Genomic DNA, 14,954 nt, shown 5'->3' on the forward strand with positions numbered 1-14,954 from the left:
GATAAGGTTTACAGTTAGGGGTTAGGGGTTAGGGGTTAGGGGTTAGGATAAGGTTTACAGTTAGTGGTTAGTGGTTAGGGGTTTTGATAAGGTTTACAGTTAGTGGTTAGTGGTTAGGGGTTATGATAAGGTTTACAGTTAGGGGTTAGTGGTTAGGGGTTATGATAAGGTTTACAGTTAGGGGTTAGGGGTTAGGGGTTATGATAAGGTTTACAGTTAGGGGTTAGGGGTTAGGATAAGGTTTACAGTTAGTGGTTAGGGGTTATGATAAGGTTTACAGTTAGGGGTTAGGGGTTATGATAAGGTTTACAGTTAGGGATTAGGGGTTAGGGGTTATGATAAGGTTTACAGTTAGGGGTTAGGGGTTAGTGGTTATGATAAGGTTTACAGTTAGGGGTTAGGGGTTAGGATAAGGTTTACAGTTAGTGGTTAGGGGTTATGATAAGGTTTACAGTTAGTGGTTAGTGGTTAGGGGTTATGATAAGGTTTACAGTTAGGGGTTAGTGGTTAGGGGTTATGATAAGGTTTACAGTTAGTGGTTAGGGGTTATGATAAGGTTTACAGTTAGCGGTTAGTGGTTATGGGTTAAGGGTTATGATAAGGTTTACAGTTAGGGGTTAGTGGTTATGGGTTAGTGGTTAGGATAAGGTTTACAGTTAGGGGTTAGGGGTTATGATAAGGTTTACAGTTAGGGGTTAGGGGTTAGGATAAGGTTTACAGTTAGCGGTTAGTGGTTATGGTTTAAGGGTTGTGATAAGGTTTACAGTTAGCGGTTAGTGGTTATGGGTTAAGGGTTATGATAAGGTTTACAGTTAGTGGTTAGGGGTTATGATAAGGTTTACAGTTAGCGGTTAGTGGTTATGGGTTAAGGGTTATGATAATGTTTACAGTTAGGGGTTAGTGGTTATGGGTTAGTGTTTAGGATAAGGTTTACAGTTAGGGATTATGATAAGGTTTACAGTTAGGGGTTAGGGGTTAGGATAAGGTTTACAGTTAGGGGTTGGGGGTTAGGATAAGGTTTACAGTTAGTGGTTAGGGGTTATGATAAGGTGTACAGTTAGGGGTTAGGGGTTATGATAAGGTTTACAGTTAGGGTTTAGTGGTTAGGGGTTATGATAAGGTTTACTGTTAGTGGTTAGGGGTTATGATAAGGTTTACAGTTAGGGGTTAGGGGTTAGGGGTTATGATCAGGTTTACAGTTAGTGGTTAGTGGTTAGGGGTTATGATAAGGTTTACAGTTAGTGGTTAGTGGTTAGGGGTTATGATAAGGTTTACAGTTAGTGGTTAGGGGTTATGATAAGGTTTATAGTTAGTGGTTATGGGTTAAGGGTTATGATAAGGTTTACAGTTAGTGGTTAGGGGTTATGATAAGGTTTACAGTTAGTGGTTAGGTGTTAGAGGTTAGTGGTTATGGGTTAGGCGTTAGGATAAGGTTTACAGTTTGTGGTTAGGGGTTATGTTAAGGTTTACAGTTAGGGGTTAGGGGTTATGATAAGGTTTACAGTTAGGGGTTAGGGGTTAGGATAAGGTTTACAGTTAGGGGTTAGGGGTTAGGGGTTAGGATAAGGTTTACAGTTAGTGGTTAGGGGTTATGATAAGGTGTACAGTTAGGGGTTAGGGGTTACGATAAGGTTTACAGTTAGGGTTTAGTGGTTAGGGGTTATAATACGGTTTACAGTTAGTGTTAGGGGTTATGATAAGGTTTACAGTTAGGGGTTAGGGGTTAAGGGTTATGATAAGGTTTACAGTTAGTGGTTAGTGGTTAGGGGTTATGATAAGGTTTACAGTTAGTGGTTAGTGGTTAGGGGTTATGATAAGGTTTACAGTTAGGGGTTATGGGTTATGATAAGGTTTACAGTTAGTGGTTAGGGGTTATGATAAGGTTTACAGTTAGTGGTTAGTGGTTAGGGGTTATGATAAGGTTTACAGTTAGTGGTTAGGGGTTATGATAAGGTTTACAGTTAGCGGTTAGTGGTTATGGGTTAAGGGTTATGATAAGGTTTACAGTTAGTGGTTAGGGGTTTTGATAAGGTTTACAGTTAGTGGTTAGGTGTTAGAGGTTAGTGGTTATGGGTTAGGCGTTATGATAAGGTTTACAGTTAGTGGTTAGGGGTTATGTTAAGGTTTACAGTTAGGGGTTAGGGGTTATGATAAGGTTTACAGTTAGGGGTTAGGGGTTAGGGGTTATGATAAGGTTTACAGTTAGGGGTTAGGGGTTAGGGGTTATGATAAGGTTTACAGTTAGGGGTTAGGGGTTAGGATAAGGTTTACAGTTAGTGGTTAGGGGTTATGATAAGGTTTACAGTTAGGGGTTAGGGGTTAGGGGTTATGATAAGGTTTACAGTTAGTTGTTAGGGGTTATGATAAGGTTTACAGTTAGTGGTTAGTGGTTAGGGGTTATGATAAGGTTTACAGTTAGGGGTTAGTGGTTAGGGGTTATGATAAGGTTTACAGTTAGTGGTTAGTGGTTCGGGGTTATGATAAGGTTTACAGTTAGGGGTTAGGGGTTAGGGGTTATGATAAGGTTTACAGTTAGTGGTTAGGGGTTATGATAAGGTTTACAGTTAGTGGTTAGGTTTTATGATAAGGTTTACAGTTAGTGGTTAGGTGTTAGAGGTTAGTGGTTATGGGTTAGGCGTTAGGATAAGGTTTACAGTTACTGGTTAGGGGTTATGTTAAGGTTTACAGTTAGGGGTTAGGGGTTATGATAAGGTTTACAGTTAGGGGTTAGGGGTTAGGATAAGGTTTACAGTTAGGGGTTAGGGGTTAGGGGTTAGGATAAGGTTTACAGTTAGTGGTTAGGGGTTAGGGGTTATGATAAGGTTTACAGTTAGGGTTTAGTGGTTAGGGGTTATAATAAGGTTTACAGTTAGTGGTTAGTGGTTAGGGGTTATGATAAGGTTTACAGTTAGTGGTTAGTGGTTAGGGGTTATGATAAGGTTTACAGTTAGGGGTTAGGGGTTATGATAAGGTTTACAGTTAGTGGTTAGGGGTTATGATAAGGTTTACAGTTAGTGGTTAGTGGTTAGGGGTTATGATAAGGTTTACAGTTAGGGGTTAGGGGTTATGATAAGGTTTACAGTTAGCGGTTAGTGGTTATGGGTTAAGGGTTATGATAAGGTTTACAGTTAGTGGTTAGGGGTTATGATAAGGTTTACAGTTAGTGGTTAGGTGTTAGAGGTTAGTGGTTATGGGTTAGGCGTTAGGATAAGGTTTACAGTTAGTGGTTAGGGGTTATGTTAAGGTTTACAGTTAGGGGTTAGGGGTTATGATAAGGTTTACAGTTAGGGGTTATTGGTTAGGGGTTATGATAAGGTTTACAGTTAGGGGTTAGGGGTTAGTGGTTATGATAAGGTTTACAGTTAGGGGTTAGGGGTTAGGATAAGGTTTACAGTTAGTGGTTAGGGGTTATGATAAGGTTTACAGTTAGGGGTTAGGGGTTAGGGGTTATGATAAGGTTTACAGTTAGTGGTTAGGGGTTATGATAAGGTTTACAGTTAGTGGTTAGTGGTTAGGGGTTATGATAAGGTTTACAGTTAGGGGTTAGTGGTTAGGGGTTATGATAAGGTTTACAGTTAGTGGTTAGTGGTTCGGGGTTATGATAAGGTTTACAGTTAGGGGTTAGGGGTTATGATAAGGTTTACAGTTAGTGGTTAGGGGTTATGATAAGGTTTACAGTTAGTGGTTAGGGGTTATGATAAGGTTTACAGTTAGGGGTTAGTGGTTAGGGGTTATGATAAGGTTTACAGTTAGTGGTTAGGGGTTATGATAAGGTTTACAGTTAGGGGTTAGTGGTTAGGGGTTATGATAAGGTTTACAGTTAGGGGTTAGGGGTTATGATAAGGTTTACAGTTAGTGGTTAAGGGGTTAGGGGTTTAAGGTTATGAGGTTATGAGGTTAGAGGTAAATATCCATAAAACTTTGAAAATAAAGGTATTGAGCAATTGGCGTGTGATGAAAACAATGTGGGTTATTCCAGGTTAAACATCAACATCTTCATGTGATTCGACTATGGTTATTTTAGGGACCGTGACACAATACCAGCCTAATTCCAGTTGACATTCATGTCAATGCTCTCACTGTCCTGAGGGCCAGCTGCCAAGCCACAGGGCTCGTTCATCCTTCTCCTCATCCCCCTTTTCTGTGTACACCAGACCACCTGCACGTGTGTTGACATATCTTAAACATTTAGGATCAGATTTTGAATGTGATGGAAACATCCCCTTTTAGAGGACTTAAAATATTCATGTTTGCGTTGTGTGTTAAATTTGATCAGTGTGAATTATAGAGGAGTGTTCATCTTTTGGCTATATGCATAATTCATCGGGTGGAGTGTCTTCCACACATCGCTTCCCCAATGCTCCCCCTGAAGTTTTGTTTGCCCTCCACTGCACAGTCAGTCAGCCATTTTTTATTGATGAACAGGATACAGAAACAGAACGGTACCTCTTGCACAACTTCACCTTGTCCTTAACATTGAGTGTGACTGTGTAGGCGAATATGATTATTAGTAACTAGCCATTGTTGCTTGTCTTTTGAGTGCTGTGCTGTGCTAGAGTTAATTTCATAAGCCATTGTTATTGTGCTCTTGCAATGTAGAATGCTCTTAATATGAACACTGTAGTTTAGTTAGAAGGCTGAAGTTAGGCATGTTGTAAAACAGAAGAGCATTTTTATTTTACACAGTTATGAAAGGTTATTGTCTGGCTGTGTAATAAATTGGGACTTTACCATTCTGAATACTACTTTTGTTCAGATGTTTCCCTAGTTTAATAGGAGATGGAAGTCATTGAAAGTAGGTAAACCATGCCTTTCAAATCTGCCTCAATCTGTGTTAAATAAAGGACCCTTTCAGACTATAAATTAGCATGAACTTTCTGAACTTTGGTTGAATGTAATAATAATGCAGTAATTGCATTGACACTCTTGTGGTTAATTGCACATTCGGGACAAACACATAATGTTCCATCATGAAAGGAAGGCGATAATGTTATGTTTTCAATTCTCTAGCATTTCCTATTCAGGATTCTGTAACACCCTATAATTTGCTTATATGTAAACAAACAACAAACATCCTGCTAGCAGAGCATTGCATTTGAGTATGTGACTTGCAAACATAAAGAATACCCATCTACGTTGAATAATCCTGCCTCCACTTGCATCAAGGACAAATCATACAATGTCATACTCCTCTCTCTCATATCTCCCTCTCTCTCCCTCTCTCTCTCATCAATACAGTGCCTTGCGAAAGTATTCACCCCCCTTGGCATTTTTCCTATTTTGTTGCCTTACAACCTATTTTGTTGCCTTATTTGATTTACACAACATTCCTACCACTTTGAAGATGCAAAATATTTTTTTTGTGAAACAAACAAGAAATAGACAAATAAACTGAAAACTTGAGCATGCATAACTATTCACCCCCTCAAAGTCAAATATCTGGAAGACAGAAACAGGTTTCCCCCATGATTATCCTTTTATTTAGCGCCATCCAGCATTCCTTCAATTCTGACCAGTGTCCCAGTCCCTGCTGATGAAAAAAATCCCCACAGCATGATGTTGCCACCACCATGCTTCACTGTGGGGATAGTGTTCTCGGGGTGATGAGAGGTGTTGGGTTTGTGCCAGACATAGCTTTTTCCTTGATGGTCAAAAAGCTCAAATTTAGTTTCATCTGACCAGAGTACCTTCTTCCATGTGTTTGGGGAGTCTCCCACATTATTTTTGGCAAACACCAAATATTTTCTTATTTTCTTCATTAAAGAAATGTTTTTTTACTGGCCAGTCTTCTGTAAAGCCCAGTTCTGTGGAGTTTACTACTTAAAGTGGACCCATGGACAGATTCTCCAATCTACGCAGTGGAGCTTTGCAGCTCCTTCAGTGTTATCTTTGGTATCTTTGTTGCCTCTCTGATTAATGTCCTCCTTGCCTGGTCCGTGAGTTTTGGTGGGCGGCCCTCTCTTGGCAGGTTTGTTGTGGTGCCATATTCTTTCCATGTTTTAATAATGGATTTAATGGTGCTTCGTGGGAGTTCAAAGTTTCTGATGTTTTTTTATAACCCAACCCTGATCTGTACTTCTCCACAACTTTGTCCCTGACCTGTTTGGAGAGCTCCTTGGTCTTCATGGTGCCTCTTGCTTGGTGGTAACCCTTGCTTAGTGGTGTTGCAGACTCAGAACAGTTGTGTATATATACTGAGATCATGTGACAGATCATGTGACGCTGTATCTAGTAGATGTCATGAACATGTACCAATACTGTTTGTGTGTCCAAGAATGATCTTGGCATACTCCTCAACGTTGATCAGGGAGTCATAGTGTGCTCAGCTCAACTACCTCATTACAACTGCTATACTAGCAATCATTCCTGGCTGTATCGCTGGCTATATGCCACACAGTCTCCTCAGTTTGAAAATAGTCCTGGTTGGTTTCCAGTGACACAGTTACGAGGCTGTGTCCTAAATGGAACTCTGTTCCTTATATTGTGCACTATTTTTGGCCGGAGCCCTACAAGCCTTGGTCAAAAGTAGTGCCTAAATAGGGAAAATTATGCTATTTGGGACTTACAGAGCAAACAGGAGTGTATGTATCTCTGCAGGGAGTCAGGCCATTAGTCTCAAAGTGCCTACTTTAACTGCTATTCTCATATCTGATTTTATGGGGAATCATCAAACAGTGCTTTTTTAAGGTTCTCTGCAGTCTCTCTGTGTATAAATGCTATCTTTAAACCACCACTCGTGGCTGTCACTGAGAGATTGCATTGAGGTTTTAGCCTCAGTAAAAACAGCTACTAATTTATATGCATGGGTATATTTGCATAGTTGTTGTGACATTCTTTGTTTTCAATCCAAAGCATGTAGAAAATGTGTTGATTGATGGGCCATTCCCCTACTGTACATATTCTCTGTCTTTCTTAGACTTGTGATTTAGCTAGAGGATTTAGATGATATTGTATTGATATTGTAGGTTCTTGTTCATGTATATGGAATTATGAAGGCAAGCTAAACCTTAACCGGCACATTCCGTTTGTCCTGGCATTCCAGCATGGCCAGAGGTGAAATAAGTATTAAATTGTCATACTTGAGTAAAAGTAAAGATACCTTAATATAAAATGACTCAAGTAAAAGTGAAAGTAACCCAGTAAAAAACGACTTGAGTAAAAGTCTAAATGTATCAGATTTGAAATGTACTTAAGTACAGTGGTGGAAAAAGTACTCAATTGTCATAATTGAGTAAAAGTACATTCTACACATCAAATTCCTTATATTTATCAAACAAGATGGCACAATTTCCTTTTTTTTGACAGCCTGGGATGACCAGGGACATTTTCTTGATAAGTATGTGAATTGGACTTTTTCCTTTGCTGCTAAGCATTCAAATGGTAACTAGTTATTTTGGGTGTCAGGGAAAATGTATGGCGCAAAAATTACATAATTTTCTTTAGGAATGTAGTAAAGTAAAAGTAGTCAAAAGTATAAATTCTAAAGTAAAGTACAGATACTACAAAAAACTACTTAAGTAGTAGTACTTTAAAGTATTTTTACTTAAGTACTTTACACCACTGACCATGGCAATTCACTTCCTTAAGCATCACGTGTTAACCATGACGCATCATGTCTTGTATATTGTTGTGAAGCCCTTATCCAGACTTGTGAATCAGATCTACCGAGCTATGAATCAAATATTTAATGTTCCACTGCAGATCTGTATATGCAATACAGACTGCAGAGGGAGAGGGAGAGAGGGAGAGAGAGAGAGCGCACTCTCTCCATTATGATCTCCTATTTCTCTCCTCCTCCTCTTCCCTCCCTCATCCTCGTTCTTTCTAGTCCCTCATGCACACACAAACAACAGTATGTATAGCCTGGAAAGGAAAATCGATGGTAAAGAATTACAGTGTGGTAATGAACATGATCCTGCTGTCTGCTCTGTGAGTGGGCAGCAGTGTTGCTTTCATTACCCTGTGGTGGTATGACCTTCCTGTGTGCTCTGGAGACAAGACTAGAAAATTAGAAAATCACACAGGCTGCCATGCAAGTTCACTGGACATGCATGTCATGTGATTCACTGTGTCCCCTATAGCACCATATTTCCTTTACAGTGCACTATGGACCCTGGTTAAAAGTATTTCACTATATAGGGAATAGGGACAGTAGAGTGCTATTTTGGATGCAGATATTGGCTCTTTACCTACATTTAGTAGCCTGTCATGTGACGAGTACCTCTTCTCCTTCATAAAAATGACATACTGTATCATGCCAGATCATCCTATAGGCTAAATGAGGCTTTTTCCAAATGTGAGGTATGTTCATACATCATACAGGCCTGTGGTTTTGGCATGTGTCAGTGTCAAGTATGGTCTGGCTGACTATGATGATAGACCGTTATGTCGACATGATCCCATTCACTCTATGGCACAAAATTAAATTCTCCTGTCAGAATTTTTCACACCTCATCACATTGACTTTATTTAATTTGCCCATCATTCTTCCTTTGTAGCTAGGAAGACAGGCGGCCAGACAAGCAGACAACCAGGCAGCCAGTCAAGCAGACAACCAGGCAGCCAGTCAGGCAGCCATGCAGTCAGGCAGCCATGCAGTCAGGCAGCCATGCAGTCAGGCAGCCATGCAGGCAGCCAGCCAGGCAGCCAGCCAGGTAGCCAGGCAGGCAGCCAGGTTGCCAGGCAGGCAGCCAGCCAGGTAGCCAGGCAGGCAGCCAGGCTGAGAGTGTAGCGAGACACTTATCTTGTCATTCCATATTTTCCTCAGTGTAATTACGGCGGTGATACCTTCCCGCATGTCAAGGTCATGTGCTAGATGTGTCCGCTGCAGTCCACAGATCAGGCTTAAGCAAGATGAAACAGCTCCTCTGTTCGGCACCCCCACACACTTCTAATGCTGAGTGAGTGACCCCAACACAGGGATAACATTACTCACTCTGGGGGTAGAGAGCAGAGTAGCAGGGGATGTGTTAAAAAGTAAACAGCTCTGTTCGAAACTATAGTGCATGGACAGGCTAGTGATTCATGTAAACACACATTTCTTCTTTCTGTTCGAATATTTAGCCAGTTTATAGTTGTACTGACGTTATTTAGCCAGTTTATAGTTGTACTGACGTTATTTAACTAGTTTATAGTTGTACTGACGTTATTTAGCCAGTTTATAGTTGTACTGACATTATTTAGCCAGTTTATAGTTGTACTGACGTTATTTAACTAGTTTATAGTTGTACTGACGTTATTTAGCCAGTTTATAGTTGTACTGACGTTATTTAGCCAGTTTATAGTTGTACTGACGTTATTTAACCAGTTTATAGTTGTACTGACATTATTTAACCAGTTTATAGTTGTACTGACGTTATTTAACCAGTTTATAGTTGTACTGATGTTATTTAGCCAGTTTATAGTTGTACTGATGTTATTTAGCCAGTTTATAGTTGTACTGACGTTATTTAGCCAGTTTATAGTTGTACTGACGTTATTTAACCAGTTTATAGTTGTACTGACGTTATTTAGCCAGTTTATAGTTGTACTGACGTTATTTAACCAGTTTATAGTTGTACTGACGTTATTTTGCCAGTTTATAGTTGTACTGACGTTATTTAACCAGTTTATAGTTGTACTGACGTTATTTAACCAGTTTATAGTTGTACTGACGTTATTTAACCAGTTTATAGTTGTACTGACGTTATTTAGCCAGTTTATAGTTGTACTGACGTTATTTAACCAGTTTATAGTTGTACTGACGTTATTTAGCCAGTTTATAGTTGTACTGACGTTATTTAACCAGTTTATAGTTGTACTGACGTTATTTAACCAGTTTATAGTTGTACTGACGTTATTTTGCCAGTTTATAGTTGTACTGACGTTATTTAGCCAGTTTATAGTTGTACTGACGTTATTTTGCCAGTTTATAGTTGTACTGACGTTATTTAACCAGTTTATAGTTGTACTGACGTTATTTTGCCAGTTTATAGTTGTACTGACGTTATTTAGCCAGTTTATAGTTGTACTGACGTTTTTTAGCCAGTTTATAGTTGTACTGACGTTATTTAACCAGTTTATAGTTGTACTGACGTTATTTAACCAGTTTATAGTTGTACTGACGTTATTTAGCCAGTTTATAGTTGTACTGACGTTATTTAGCCAGTTTATAGTTGTACTGACGTTATTTAGCCAGTTTATAGTTGTACTGACGTTATTTAGCCAGTTTATAGTTGTACTGACGTTATTTAACCAGTTTATAGTTGTACTGATGTTATTTATCTAGTTTATAGTTGTACTGACATTATTTAACTAGTTTACAGTTGTACTGACGTTATTTTGCCAGTTTATAGTTGTACTGACGTTATTTAGCCAGTTTATAGTTGTACTGACGTTATTTAGCCAGTTTATAGTTGTACTGACGTTATTTAGCCAGTTTATAGTTGTACTGACGTTATTTAGCCAGTTTATAGTTGTACTGACGTTATTTAACCAGTTTATAGTTGTACTGACGTTATTTTGCCAGTTTATAGTTGTACTGACGTTATTTAGCCAGTTTATAGTTGTACTGACGTTATTTAACCAGTTTATAGTTGTACTGATGTTATTCAACTAGTTTATAGTTCTACTGACATTATTTAACTAGTTTATAGTTGTACTGACGTTATTTTGCCAGTTTATAGTTGTACTGACGTTATTTAGCCAGTTTATAGTTGTACTGACGTTATTTAACCAGTTTATAGTTGTACTGACGTTATTTAACCAGTTTCTAGTTGTACTGACATTATTTAACCAGTTTATAGTTGTACTGACGTTATTTAACCAGTTTATAGTTGTACTGACATTATTTAACCAGTTTATAGTTGTACTGACGTTATTTAACCAGTTTATAGTTGTACTGACGTTATTTAACCAGTTTATAGTTGTACTGACGTTATTTAACCAGTTTATAGTTGTACTGACGTTATTTTACCAGTTTATAGTTGTACTGACGTTATTTAACCAGTTTATAGTTGTACTGACGTTATTTAGCCAGTTTATAGTTGTACTGACGTTATTTAGCCAGTTTATAGTTGTACTGACGTTATTTTGCCAGTTTATAGTTGTACTGACGTTATTTAACCAGTTTATAGTTGTACTGACGTTATTTAGCCAGTTTATAGTTGTACTGACGTTATTTAGCCAGTTTATAGTTGTACTGACATTATTTAACCAGTTTATAGTTGTACTGACGTTATTTAGCCAGTTTATAGTTGTACTGACGTTATTTAACCAGTTTATAGTTGTACTGACGTTATTTAGCCAGTTTATAGTTGTACTGACGTTATTTAACTAGTTTATAGTTGTACTGACGTTATTTAACCAGTTTATAGTTGTACTGACGTTATTTAGCCAGTTTATAGTTGTACTGACGTTATTTAGCCAGTTTATAGTTGTACTGACGTTATTTAACCAGTTTATAGTTGTACTGACATTATTTAACCAGTTTATAGTTGTACTGACGTTATTTAACTAGTTTATAGTTGTACTGACGTTATTTAACCAGTTTATAGTTGTACTGACGTTATTTAACCAGTTTATAGTTGTACTGACGTTATTTAACCAGTTTATAGTTGTACTGACATTATTTAACCAGTTTATAGTTGTACTGACGTTATTTAACCAGTTTATAGTAGTACTGACGTTATTTAGCCAGTTTATAGTTGTACTGACGTTATTTAACCAGTTTATAGTTGTACTGACGTTATTTAGCCAGTTTATAGTTGTACTGACGTTATTTAACCAGTTTATAGTTGTACTGACATTATTTAACCAGTTTATAGTTGTACTGACGTTATTTAACCAGTTTATAGTTGTACTGACGTTATTTAACCAATTTTTTTGTTGTACTGACATCATTTCAACCAGTTTATAGATGTACTAATGTCATTTCAACCACTTTCTAGTTGTACTGATGTCATTTCAACCCATTTTTATTTGTACTGACCTCAATCAATTTCTAGTTATACTGGTGTCATTTCAACAAGTTTTGACCCCTGGGTATTGTCCTACTAAATGGACACATTATACAAATGGATGTTCAAGACTGTGGTGAAATATAACTAAGTATCAGAGCATCTTTGACTCAGGCTGTCATGAAATGAATGAAATAATCCAGTTCAGATGATAAATTATCTATTTTTCTCTCCCTCTCTCTGTCTTATGTTGCAGGTGTTTGAACCTGACTTACAATGGAAAAACTGCTGGTCTGTCTGTTGGTTATCGGAATAGCAGTGAAGGCCCAGATCTGTCCGAAGCGCTGTGTCTGTCAAATACTATCTCCCAACCTCGCAACCCTCTGTGCCAAAAAAGGGCTCCTCTTTGCCCCCCCGAACATTGACAGGCACACTGTGGAGCTGCGGCTGGCCGACAACTTCGTCACCAGCATCAAAAGGAAAGACTTTGCCAACATGACCAGGCTGCAGGACCTTACCCTGTCCAGGAATACCATTAGCTTCATCACGCCGCATGCATTCGCTGACCTGGAGAACCTCCGCGCCTTGCACCTGAACAGCAACCGTCTAACCCGGATAGCCAATGACACCTTCAGCGGCATGTCCAAACTGCACCACCTCATCCTCAACAACAACCAGCTGACGTTGATCCACCTGGGGGCCTTCAATGACCTGCTGGCCCTGGAGGAGCTGGACCTGTCCTACAACAACCTGGAGTCCATCCCCTGGGAGGCTATCCAGAGGATGACCAGCCTTGCCACCCTCAGCCTTGACCACAACATGATCGACTACATTCCTGAGGGGACCTTCTCTCTTCTCCAAAAGCTCAACCGCTTGGACGTGACCTCTAATAAGTTACAGAAACTCCCTCCTGATCCTCTGTTCCAGCGGGCCCAGGTTTTGGCCACATCTGGGATCATGAACTCTCCCTCGTTCGCGCTGAGCTTTGGTGGGAACCCATTGCACTGCAACTGTGAGCTGCTGTGGTTGAGGCGCCTGAGCCGAGAGGATGATCTGGAGACATGCGCCTCACCGCAGCATCTCTCCGGACGCTACTTCTGGTCTATACCTGAGGAGGAGTTCCTGTGTGAACCTCCTCTCATCACCCGGCACTCCCATGAGATGCGGGTGCTGGAAGGCCAGAGGGTGGTCTTGAGGTGCAAGGCCCGGGGGGACCCTGAGCCTGCCATACACTGGATCTCCCCAGAGGGGAAGCTGGTGGCAAACTCCTCCCGAACGCTTGTGTACACCAACGGCACCCTGGATATTCTGATCAGCACAGTGAAGGACACAGGATCCTTCACCTGCATCTCGTCCAACCCGGCGGGTGAGGCACATCAGACTGTGGAGCTGCTGATTATCAAACTCCCACACATCTCCAACAGCACCAACAACATCCAGGAGCCTGACCCTGGCTCCTCGGACATCTCCACATCCACCAGGGCTGGGGCCAACGGCAGCAACCACACTGGAGACACCAAAACTAGTACAGATAAACGGGTGGTCATCGCCGAGGCCACATCCTCCACTGCGCTGATCAAGTTCAACTTCCAGAGGAATATACCTGGGATCCGGATGTTCCAGATTCAGTACAATGGCAGTTATGATGACTCTCTCGTTTACAGGTAGGTTCCGTTCAATCACCTCTTGGTGATTTTATTGACCGGATTTGTGTATGAAATTCGTGGTGATTTAATTTCAATCAAGTGCACTTATAGTATTGGTTCAGAGATGTTTTTATGGAGATTCATCTGTGCATAATATATATTTTTTCTCAATCACATTCACACACCATGCAAACCCAAAATTATTTTTTTATAGGCTTTCAACAACTTTAAAATCAACCAATATTCAATTGCTTAGCAAATACCGTAGCCACAATCTGAGATTTAAAGATGTTTAGCTAGTAGCTCATGCTAGATTTGTGGGATTGTAATCTATTACATTTCATGTTAGGCTGTTGTACAGTGAGCGATTGTATTTGCACAACAGAATTGAGTAAACATACAAATATTTTCAAAAAATACATGAGAGTGGAATTACAAAAACCAAATCCCACTGTTATTACATCTGTTTTAGATCCTTTGTAATCCTTGAAAATGAATTAGTAAAACCCCTGCAAAGCAAAACTCACATCCCCACATTGGCTCAGAGCAGGCGGGCTGTGTGGCAGAGGGATCAAAGAAAGACAGCAGTCTCTCAGTCATGATTTCATATAGATTAAGATGAGCTGAACTCTGCATCGTGAAGCAGCACATAACCGGCCTGTTTCCTCTGTGATGTGAATAGGATATTATTGAATTTCGAAGAGGTCCTCAGTAAAATGGCTATTTCAGTCTCAACAACTACAACTAACTGGAATTGCAATGGGCACATGCAGTACATGGATTTACGTAGTTGGAGAACTCCAATGGGCAGGAAGAAACCATCTGCGGTTCATTAACGAATACATCTGTCACTGTTTTATGTTGATCTAATAGGGAAGGATCAATCCCTTTGCTCTCTTTGCCTGTAGAGGCATGAATGGAAACCAGTCCTATATCTTTTGAGCATAGGGCGTGTAATGGCTGGCTGCAGCATCTATCCTCAGAGAGTTGGGAGTGGCGAACACCAGGCTTCTTTTTAAAGGGTTTCTAACATTAGCGTATCTTCAGGTTGTGCAATGAACAGTGTTACTCATTTTCCACTAACATAGTCTTAAAAATAACTTATTTAAAGCTTCACACAACTACAAAATCTAATTTCCCCTCTCACTAGTACTGAGTTTGTGTTCTTGTGTGTATATGAAGGATCACCAATTGTCTCTGGGTTACATTGACCTTTTGAATAGCATGTCTCATGTCTATATATCCCACAAGCACAGGCCATTTCAGTTTTACTATAGTTTTCTCTATAGTTATTTCCAGGGGCACAACTTTCACTGGAGACGGGGAGGACATGTCCGCCCCACATTCTGAAATTGCTTTTTTGTCCCCCCTA

At 39.8% G+C, this 14,954-nt stretch overlaps 1 protein-coding gene and 1 long non-coding RNA gene across 2 annotated transcripts in view; one reads left to right on the forward strand and one right to left on the reverse strand.

Moving 5' to 3' along the window:
- Positions 1-14,954, reverse strand: part of LOC149972127 (uncharacterized) — a 645,576-nt gene that overhangs the window by 574,457 nt on the left and 56,165 nt on the right. The gene's annotated exons all lie outside the window — the stretch shown is intronic.
- lrfn5a (leucine rich repeat and fibronectin type III domain containing 5a) overlaps positions 1-14,954 on the forward strand; it is a 51,464-nt gene that overhangs the window by 32,851 nt on the left and 3,659 nt on the right. Inside the window, exon 2 of the mRNA XM_021585156.3 lies at positions 12,193-13,600. Within this exon, the coding sequence (XP_021440831.1) occupies positions 12,213-13,600 (1,388 nt within the window). The 5' untranslated portion in view covers positions 12,193-12,212. The remainder of the gene's footprint in view (positions 1-12,192; positions 13,601-14,954) is intronic.

The sequence above is a fragment of the Oncorhynchus mykiss genome, chromosome 25 (assembly GCF_057628025.1).
Source record: "Oncorhynchus mykiss isolate SJ-2025 chromosome 25, ASM5762802v1, whole genome shotgun sequence".
Taxonomy (NCBI): domain Eukaryota; kingdom Metazoa; phylum Chordata; class Actinopteri; order Salmoniformes; family Salmonidae; genus Oncorhynchus; species Oncorhynchus mykiss.